This window comes from Drosophila rhopaloa, unplaced genomic scaffold (genome assembly GCF_018152115.1).
Source record: "Drosophila rhopaloa isolate 14029-0021.01 unplaced genomic scaffold, ASM1815211v1 contig_159, whole genome shotgun sequence".
Lineage (NCBI taxonomy): Eukaryota > Metazoa > Arthropoda > Insecta > Diptera > Drosophilidae > Drosophila > Drosophila rhopaloa.
The window spans coordinates 581,790-590,893 of record NW_025335038.1 but is presented as its reverse complement, the minus strand read 5'-3'; the positions used below and the strand labels follow the sequence as shown (position 1 = coordinate 590,893).

Genomic DNA, 9,104 nt, shown 5'->3' with positions numbered 1-9,104 from the left:
TTGTAAACAAAGTAGGCACTGCCTTTTCTGAGATTTTCCATTTAAAGAGGGGTTTACTTAAAGCATCAAATTACGTTCTCCATAGCAAACTCCCTCCACGTGTGTTGGACTTAATTTTTGTTCAGTTATCCCAAATTCTACGACCAGTCCTCCTCCAGATGAGTCGCCAGAACGTGATCCAGCTGTTCTACGGAACGGCGCTCCTCACTGCGATCATGGTGGCTCCCCTGGTCACGCTGCAGTTGCATCTGGACAGAAACGAGCTGCCCACCGCCTACTTCCGTTACCCGGGAGTCCTGTCCACCGCCGTCATGTCCCTGGTGCTGACCTGCATGGCAATGGCACCCTACCTGGTGACCCCGACGCACTTGGAAACAAAGCACAAGAAGAAGTACTTCCTGGCGATGCTGCCCTGGATCCTGGTCTGCTGGTTCAAGTTCGCGATTAACGTGAAGCTGCAACTCAAGGCGATCTTCCACGTTGCGAATGGGAACGAGCCGCAGGGTTTGGTCTTCGCCCTGGTCGCCTACTGCGCCATCTTTGGCCTGGCCCTGGAGCAGATGCTCCACTGGGGCGTTATCTACCACCTGATGACCGAGGGAGTCCTTACGAGCGTCACCAACTTTTGCCTGCCGAGGCGGGCATCGTAGACTGGCACATTTGAGACCAATGGTCGTTACCATTATAACGCAAACCTTGTACTTCACTACACTAATTGTTCACTATTGCGAAAAAACCAGATCGATTTGTAAAATTTTTATACGTTAACAGACAGGAAGCAATCATTTTTGCCGCACAGTTTTATGAAAGAGAAATGGCATACCGCAAATTATAGTTCCAAATTTGAACTTTAAATATTATACTATATTAAAAAAAATGTTTTCAGATTTTTAAATGTATTTTTTCTTGCCATTGTCGCACTTTTTTGAGCTTGCTATATACAGGGAATGAAACTGGAGTTCAAAATAATAAAACCTTTCCCAATTAACCTTTATATACATACGTATGTACAAAAACAGAATCTTAAAATTCTACGGTAAATATTTACAGAAAGAGAACAACACAAAATGGTCAAAGAAAATATCTTCGGAGCATCGCGAAGTTAGAAATTGTGGAAACTAACAGACATTTTGCGAATTGGATTCAATCCAAACACTTCTTTAGAGTATGTAAACATCGAGAAGAAGATATTGGCACACATTTGAAGTAATCATTCTAAACACTAATAACATTGGTCATATTTTGGTATAAAACGATACAAACTACGCGTTACTTTGTGAGAGTTCTCGCACAACCTGTTCCCTAAAATATGTACAGATGGGATGAGAACCTCGTCCCTAGGAAGCTTGCAGGGCATTTGCCTGGCCCATGGCCACCTCCTTGGCCACGTTTGTACTGGAATGGGCGAGAACCACACTGGTCTCCACCTTGATCTGTGATTGGCTTGCAACTGGGACAGCAACTGGAGATGGAGCTGGAGCTTGAGCGGCATTTGTGGCTTCGTGCTTGGCCTGGTGAACCTGCAGCAGGCCTTGATTGATGCTGGTGAAGCTGCACTGGTCGCACTTGTAGATGATCGAGGACAGCTCCTGTTCAGGATGGCGCTTCTGGAGGTGTATCTGTCCAAGGAAAGTACAAATATATTAAGGCTTTTCAGGCTTTTAAGGGAGACAAGATCTAGCGAACCCGAAAGGCGGTGCTCTGGATGGCCCGGAAGTCGCAGTGGGGACAGGAGTAGCGCTTCCGCTCCTTGTGGGTGGCCAGATGGCGCCGGAAGGCGTTGTGGTCGCTGGCCTCGTGATCGCAAGCGTCGCAGCGGAAGCGCTTCTGCTCCTGGTGGCTTCGCAGGTGGAGTCGCAGACTGCTCTTGGAGCCGAAAACGCGCTGGCACTCGGGACACTCCAGCTGCTCGTTCCGTTCCTTGCACAGGTGCTCCCTCAGAGTTTTCTTCTGCTTGAAGGCGGCCCCACAATCCTCGCAGCGATGCATCGCAATGGGACTGGTTTCTGCTCCGGGGCAGTTCGGTTCGTTGGGCGGTCTGCCCATGCCCAATCCCTGCGTGCGATGCAGTCGACGGTGGTTCTTCAGCTGCTTAGTGTTCTTGAATCCCTTGCCGCACTGCTCGCACTTGTAGTTCCGCTCCTCCGAGTGGATCTTCGCGTGCGTGTTCACCAGTCGCGAGTAGATGGGCGTCTTGAAGCTGCACAGCTGGCAGGAGTAGAGCTCCATGTCGATCTGGTGGGTGCGCCACAGGTGCGTGTGCAGGCAGTTCCAGTTGCTGAAGTTGCTGGACTTGCACTCCGGGCAAACCATGGGCTGGTTGGAGGTGAGTGCTCCATTGTGGCACCTCCCGTGATACTCCAAGGTGGCAGGCGACTTGAAGCGGAACATACAGCCCTCCACCAGGCACTTGCCGCCCTCTGGCACTTGGTTGGGACCCTGAGGAGGCTTCCTTTTGGCGGCTGTTCCTCCAGAGTGCTTTGCTCCATAGGGACGCCCCCGGACGGAGGTGCCGCCTCCAAGCAGCGGTGGGTCCACTGCGGGGGGCAGGAGATTATTGGCCACATAGATGCGAGCGGGCTTTTCGACTGCAGCAGTCGCCTCGGCGGCCAAAGGAACTAGCGGTGGGACAGGCAAACTGCACAAGGGGGCACTTTGAACCACAGCTGCTGTTATGCCAGACGAAGTAACGGGCACCAGAGGTGGCACGGCCCCTCCTCCCGATCCCGATCCTTCGCCCGACCCTACATCCTGTATCTCCTCCGGCGGCGAGTCATACAACTGCGAAAAGTCCTTGACCATCAGATCGTCTGCAGCGTGAGCCAAACCCTCGAGTGGCGGAGCCCCACCCTCTCCACTGGGAGTGGGCAGACCAAGTCCAGCTTCTGGTACAGCCTCCTCTATCCAGGGCCAGCACTCCAGATCCTCAGCTAGGTCGTAGCCACCCTCGCTTGGCCAACTTCCGCTGATCGACGGCTGGAACTCGTTCAGCGTTTGCGGTTGCGTGTCTAGCTGGCCATCCAGCTCCAGCGGTGGCTGCTCCACGGGCGGAAGCTCCATCATGGTCATAGCCATCGGTTCCAGGTTTGGCACGATCAAGTGCTCGACTTCGGTGCGATTCATCAGGTTTAATTCGTCCACCGTGCGCAAGTGCAGGGTACCCCTCTGCGGTGCCTTCAGAATGTCTACGTTTTTGATGAAGATCTTCTGCTTCGTGGTGATGGGAGCAGTGGGAGGCAAGTAGTGCTCCAGCTGCACAGGTTGCGGTTCCATTGTTGTGAGTGGGTCATTGAGAGGAGGCGGCAGCGGGGGAGGTGGAGTGGCCTCGTCCGAAACAAAGTCGACGCCGAAATCGAGGTCCAAGGCACTGAACCGTGTGTTCTCCAGACTGGAGACAGGTGCTCCATTGCCGTTCAGCACAGAATCAAATGGAAAGGCCTCGGAACACATCTGAGCCAGAGGAGCTAGGCTGGGCTCAAATCCTGGCAGCGGACACGACGGCGTTAGCAGAGCATCCGCCTGGAAGACGTCCCCGTCTACTCCTAGAGGTAATCCCACTTGCCCAGGATCCACTGCCACCGGAAGGCTCCCATTGAAGCCCATCCCGGGCAGAGCGGAGGGCAGCACCATCGGTTCCTTAAGGATGTCTACGTTGCGGATATATATCTTTGGCTGACGAGGCTTTTCGGGCTCCAGACCTACGACAGCAACATCCATTAGGCCGTTGTCCGCGATCAGCTGATGATTCTGCAGCTGAAAGTCGAAGGACAGCAGGGCGGGCTCTCTGAGCACGTCCACGCTCTTGATGGATATCTTTTGGCTGGGCTTCGGTGGTGGAGCGGGGGCATTAGCTGCAAGTGCTGTCGGCATAGTCTGCTCGCTAGGAGATGCACCCACCGCTACTCCTTCCAGCAGGTCCAGGATGTTACCAGTGGACCCGCTGTCTGGCATAAGAGGCGAGAAATCCGGCAGAGGCTCCCGTAGACAGTCCACGCTTTTGATGAAGATGCGACTCTTGGGTCGGTTCTGGTTTGGCACCTGATTCATCTTTTTGGCATGAGCTTCGTCGGACTTTCCGCTGAGCAGGGACAGCACCTCATTGTCCTCCATTTGGTGATCCAGACTGAGGTGCCAGCTGAGCGCATCGCTGTTGTAGAAGATGTTCGAACAGCCTGGCAGAGTACATGAATTATGAATTCCGGTAGAATGATTATCTCAAAAACGGAAGTTACGGCTTGCCGGGCAAAGTTTTGGTTTCTAGAGAAGCTAAACTACAACTATTGTTTTTTTAATTGGTCTGTTAAGAACCTTGAGTTATTCTTGAGGCCATCGGAGTAAGGCTCATTTCAAAAGAGTAATTTATACTCAAAGTTCTAAAAAAAAATATGGAATTCTGACCAACGGCATCCTTACGGCGTAACTGGACTACTCATGATCTCACCTGGACACTGTCGCCTCTGCTGCTCCATGCTACCGTAGCAATTGGCCAGGTGCAGATGCTGTTGGAGGCGCACCTGGCAGAGGCTTAAGAACGGGCAGTTGGGGCAGCGCAGGATCAGAGGTGGGCCATCTTGGACCATCGCCTTGCCCTCCACACTGGCGCAGCTGGAGTTCCGTGTGGGCGGCGTGGGCGTGGCATTCAGACGCTCCTTTGCCGCCGCCTCTGCCAGTTCCGATTTAATCAGCTCCGCCTCCGATTTGATTTCCGCCGTGCGCCGACGAAAGGCATTGCGGTAGCTCTTCTCCGGCTGCTGCTGCAGATCCGTTGTGTGGATCTGGACAAAGGGAATGCTCGTATTGGGCTGGGATTCCCCCACCGCTTCTGGGGATCTGATCCCGCCATCGGGCAGCCAAACAGAAGTTCCAGATGTGGGTGCAGTTACCGATGCCGAAGAGGTTCCATTTCCATTGCCGATGACCAGCTCGTCGTCAAAGAAGCCGAAGTTGGAGTCGTGCTCCAAGGCGTGAACCGGCGTGGATAACGACAGATCCTGGTGGGGATGTGCATGTTGCAGCGGGAGATGCGAATGCGGATGCGACAGCGGGACCAAGTGCAACTGGAAGACACACAGCGTGTTTTTCTGGCCAGAGGAACTCGCTGGATTCTCATCTGGTGGCTCACCTGGTTACTGCCGTAGAATCCCGAGTAGGCCGCATCGCTCATTGTGGGTTCCGGGTTCCAGGTTCCAAGTGCCGGTCTTCCGTTTTCTGGGCACAGGCCTTCTAATTCCGCATTATAATTTACATTACGCAGACAAAAACTTTTGGTCACAAAAAAAACTGATAGCAAATCAGCTGTTGCACTGTTAAATGTGGCAGCACTGTTTCCGAATTCACATTTGGTCACACTTTCGCGGTATGTTTTGTAGTGCGTAATAGGCTTAATAAAATTCTCAACATGAAAATAAGCTCGCACAAGGACTAAAATCCTTGTTACTCATAATATCTTCTTGTTGATATTAAAATACTATTTATGTGGATATAGGAAAAACAATTTAATTTGTCAAGCACTATACAAGCAGCATTAAGCAGTGCAAGTTTACAAGTCGCTGCCAAAACACACAAAAAAATACTAACACACGATGGACTTATCGCTGTTATCGAATGTCTGCCCATCACTAGCGGCTACTGCTAATAAAACATAGCGGAATTTCGTGGAGCCAAGTGAAAATTGTGAAAATCCCTCGTTTCCGCGGAAGAATTCCATTTTAAGGCCCCAGAATGCCGCGAATAATGATAAAGGGCGGCGTGTGGCGCAACACGGAGGTAAGTGGCACGTGGCTTACCCGAATTCCAAATCCCTCACATGGGCTTCTAATTCGCAGGATGAGATCCTCAAGGCGGCGGTGATGAAATATGGCAAGAACCAGTGGAGTCGGATTGCCTCCCTGCTGCACAGGAAGTCGGCCAAGCAATGCAAGGCCAGGTGGTACGAGTGGCTGGATCCCAGCATCAAGAAGACCGAGTGGTCCCGCGAGGAGGACGAGAAGCTCCTGCATTTGGCCAAACTGATGCCAACGCAGTGGCGCACCATTGCCCCGATAATCGGGAGAACGGCCGCCCAGTGTCTGGAGCGCTACGAGTACTTGCTGTAGGTTAAAAATGTAGTAATCCCCATCAAAATCCCTAATCCAATTGACCATCTATTCCCCTAGCGACCAGGCCCAGCGCAAAGAGGATGGCGAGGACACCATGGACGACCCGCGCAAGCTTAAGCCCGGCGAGATCGACCCCAATCCGGAGACCAAGCCGGCGCGACCCGATCCCAAGGACATGGACGAGGACGAGCTGGAGATGCTGTCGGAGGCTCGTGCCCGTTTGGCCAACACGCAGGGCAAGAAGGCCAAGCGCAAGGCGCGCGAGAAGCAGCTGGAGGAGGCCCGTCGCCTGGCCACGCTCCAGAAACGCCGGGAACTGCGTGCCGCCGGCATTGGCAGCGGGAATCGCAAGCGCATCAAGGGCATCGACTACAACGCCGAGATTCCCTTCGAAAAGCGCCCGGCACTCGGATTCTACGACACCGCGGAGGAACATCTGCAGAAGAACGAGCCGGACTTTAACAAAATGCGACAGCAGGATTTGGACGGAGAACTCCGCTCCGAAAAGGAGGAGCGGGAGCGAAAGCGCGACAAGCAGAAGCTGAAGCAGCGCAAGGAGAACGAGGTGCCGACCGCCATGCTGCAGAACATGGAGCCGGAGCGGAAGCGCTCCAAGTTGGTGCTGCCCACGCCGCAGATCTCGGATATGGAACTGCAGCAGGTGGTCAAGCTGGGACGCGCCAGCGAGATGGCCAAGGAAATAGCCGGCGAGAGCGGCATCGAGACGACGGATGCTTTGCTGGCTGACTACTCGATCACTCCACAGGTGGCGGCCACTCCGCGCACACCTGCTCCGTACACGGATCGCATCATGCAGGAGGCCCAGAACATGATGGCCCTCACACACACGGAGACGCCTCTCAAGGGCGGCCTGAACACCCCGCTGCACGAGTCCGACTTCTCGGGCGTGCTGCCCAAGGCGGCCTCCATCGCCACGCCCAATACAGTGATTGCCACGCCGTTCAGAACTCAGCGTGAGGGCGGTGCAGCCACTCCTGGAGGATTCCTAACACCCTCTTCGGGAGCTTTGGTTCCGGTGAAGGGTGCTGGAGGAGCCACAGGCTCCATCAACACCCCTGCCTACGTGAGGGACAAGCTAAGCATTAATCCCGAGGAGAGCATGGGCGTCACCGAGACCCCAGCTTTGTACAAGAACTACCAGAAGCAACTAAAGTCCACGCTGCGGGAGGGTCTCTCCACGCTTCCCGCTCCGCGAAACGACTACGAGATTGTGGTGCCCGAGCAGGAGGACAGCGAGCCCATGGAAACCAACACCGAGCCCGCCATCGAGGATCAGGCAGATGTGGATGCCCGACTGCTGGCCGAGCAGGAAGCTCGCCGCAAGCGGGAGCTGGAGAAGCGCTCACAGGTGATCCAGCGCAGCCTGCCACGTCCCACTGAGGTGAACACAAAGATCTTGCGACCACAGTCCGAGAAACAGAACCTAACGGAGCAGCAACAGGCAGAGGAGCTGATTAAGCACGAAATGATCACCATGCAGTGTGAGTAGACCTTCGGTTCCCTTGAAATCCCAGTAGCTAACCCCTTTCACCCCACAGTATACGACTCCGTCAAGGATCCCGTGCCGGGACAATCGCAACACAAGTTGGAACAGCTGCAGAGCTACTTCAAGGCCAATCCCTACGAGGACATATCGCAGCAGGACCTGGCCAAGGCCAAGCTGATGCTCACCGAGGAAATGGAGGTCGTGAAGGAGCGCATGTCGCACGGCGAACTGCCACTGGATGTTTATGCCCAAGTGTGGCAGGAGTGCCTCGGCCAGGTGCTCTACCTGCCGTCCCAGCACCGCTACACCCGTGCCAATCTGGCCAGCAAGAAGGATCGCCTGGAGTCGGCCGAGAAGCGGCTGGAGACGAACCGCCGCCACATGGCCAAGGAGGCCAAGCGGTGCGGCAAGATCGAGAAGAAGCTGAAGATCCTCACCGGCGGCTACCAAGCGCGCGCCCAGGTGCTGATCAAACAGCTGCAGGACACGTTCGGCCAGATCGAGCAGAACTCGGTCTCGCTGTCCACATTCCGCTTCCTGGGCGAGCAGGAGGCCATCGCCGTGCCGCGTCGCTTGGAGTCGCTGCAGGAGGATGTGCGTCGGCAGATGGACCGCGAGAAGGAGCTGCAGCAAAAGTATGCAAGTCTGGTGGAGGAACGGGAATCGCTCTACTCCCAAATTGAGCAAATAACGGGCGTGAGGCCCACCGCCCAGCAACTGCTGCCCGAACAAGAAGCCTAGTCCGTGTTTTTGGGAACCCAAGTCAGCTCTAATTTAGTTAACATTCAGTCACGCAGAACACCCCAACATGTCACCACACACCCAGACCAGATCCAGATCCCTATTCCTCGCTAGTGTCCGTACTTTTGGTAGACCCACTCCTTGTTGTCCAGCGGGCAGACGAGCCGCGTCTTCAGCCAGCGCGCAATGCAGTGGTAGTGGAAGGCGTGGTTGCACTCGCCCCAGGCCACCGTGCACTCGTCCTGGTTCGCGTTCGGATCCGCCTGACACTCGATGCACAGCGTCATGATGTGGTTGCGACAGATGGCGCAGTTGTCCACGGCCACGTCCCACGACCACAAGGCGTGCGCCACCCACTTCTTCACCACGAAGCGATCCTCCTTGAGCTGGCCGCCAGCGCCTCCTCCTCCACTGCCGGATGCCTCGTCGTCATTAAAGTCCAGATCGTGGAAGTCCTCTGTGTCCTCAACCTCAATCTCCTCTGCCATGATACGAATTTTTTTTTCACTTAATTCATTCAATTTTTGCCCTTTTCTCAAAATGTGTTTAACGCTTTGAAGACGAATTCGATTTGAACTGATGTATACCCCCAAATATCACCTAACTTGACATTATACCAAAAGAGTGAGGATCGAAAATCTAACTGGGAAGTGACGTGCTTAAAACCATTTAGTTTAAAAAGCTCATACAAAAAATGTTAATAAAAATAAAATAAATACATGGAAAAAACAAGCGCATAGGTTTTACTTATGAACTAA

The 9,104-nt window shown here is 54.0% G+C and overlaps 4 protein-coding genes across 4 annotated transcripts; 2 read left to right on the top strand and 2 right to left on the bottom strand.

The window, feature by feature from the left end:
- Nucleotides 1–30: 30 nt before the first annotated feature.
- Nucleotides 31–895, top strand: LOC108041843. The gene has a single exon (XM_017119890.1). It carries the CDS (start codon nucleotides 159–161, stop codon nucleotides 648–650), a length of 492 nt encoding a protein of 163 aa, XP_016975379.1. The 5' UTR covers nucleotides 31–158; the 3' UTR covers nucleotides 651–895.
- Nucleotides 880–5,306, bottom strand: LOC108041837. Its single transcript, XM_017119880.2, has 4 exons — nucleotides 5,123–5,306; nucleotides 4,442–5,057; nucleotides 1,687–4,172; nucleotides 880–1,619 (listed from the first exon to the last, which is right to left on the bottom strand). Exons 1-4 carry the CDS (start codon nucleotides 5,162–5,164, stop codon nucleotides 1,338–1,340), a joined length of 3,426 nt encoding a protein of 1,141 aa, XP_016975369.2. The 5' UTR covers nucleotides 5,165–5,306; the 3' UTR covers nucleotides 880–1,337.
- A 312-nt stretch (nucleotides 5,307–5,618) lies between these two features.
- LOC108041841 (cell division cycle 5-like protein) lies at nucleotides 5,619–8,346 on the top strand. The gene is made up of 4 exons (XM_017119888.2): nucleotides 5,619–5,766; nucleotides 5,826–6,091; nucleotides 6,156–7,600; nucleotides 7,658–8,346. Exons 1-4 carry the CDS (start codon nucleotides 5,722–5,724, stop codon nucleotides 8,344–8,346), a joined length of 2,445 nt encoding a protein of 814 aa, XP_016975377.1. The 5' UTR covers nucleotides 5,619–5,721.
- A 6-nt stretch (nucleotides 8,347–8,352) lies between these two features.
- LOC108041844 (RING-box protein 1B) lies at nucleotides 8,353–9,033 on the bottom strand. Its single transcript, XM_017119891.2, has one exon. The coding sequence runs from the start codon at nucleotides 8,832–8,834 to the stop codon at nucleotides 8,457–8,459; it is 378 nt and encodes a 125-aa protein (XP_016975380.1). The 5' UTR covers nucleotides 8,835–9,033; the 3' UTR covers nucleotides 8,353–8,456.
- Between the last annotated feature and the right edge of the window lie 71 nt (nucleotides 9,034–9,104).

Excerpts from the sequence above, each read along its gene's own strand:
- LOC108041843 (XM_017119890.1), top strand. The coding sequence starts at position 159 with ATGAGTCGCCAGAACGTGATCCAGCTGTTCTACGGAACGGCGCTCCTC.
- LOC108041837 (XM_017119880.2), bottom strand. The coding sequence starts at position 5,164 with ATGAGCGATGCGGCCTACTCGGGATTCTACGGCAGTAACCAG. Across the intron at positions 4,173-4,441 it reads GCAGAGGCGACAGTGTCCAG|GCTGTTCGAACATCTTCTAC; the intron begins GTGAGATCATGA and ends GTACTCTGCCAG. Across the intron at positions 1,620-1,686 it reads TCCAGAGCACCGCCTTTCGG|ATACACCTCCAGAAGCGCCA; the intron begins GTTCGCTAGATC and ends TTCCTTGGACAG.
- LOC108041841 (XM_017119888.2), top strand. The coding sequence starts at position 5,722 with ATGCCGCGAATAATGATAAAGGGCGGCGTGTGGCGCAACACGGAG. Across the intron at positions 5,767-5,825 it reads GCGTGTGGCGCAACACGGAG|GATGAGATCCTCAAGGCGGC; the intron begins GTAAGTGGCACG and ends TCTAATTCGCAG. Across the intron at positions 7,601-7,657 it reads CGAAATGATCACCATGCAGT|TATACGACTCCGTCAAGGAT; the intron begins GTGAGTAGACCT and ends TTCACCCCACAG.
- LOC108041844 (XM_017119891.2), bottom strand. The coding sequence starts at position 8,834 with ATGGCAGAGGAGATTGAGGTTGAGGACACAGAGGACTTCCACGATCTG.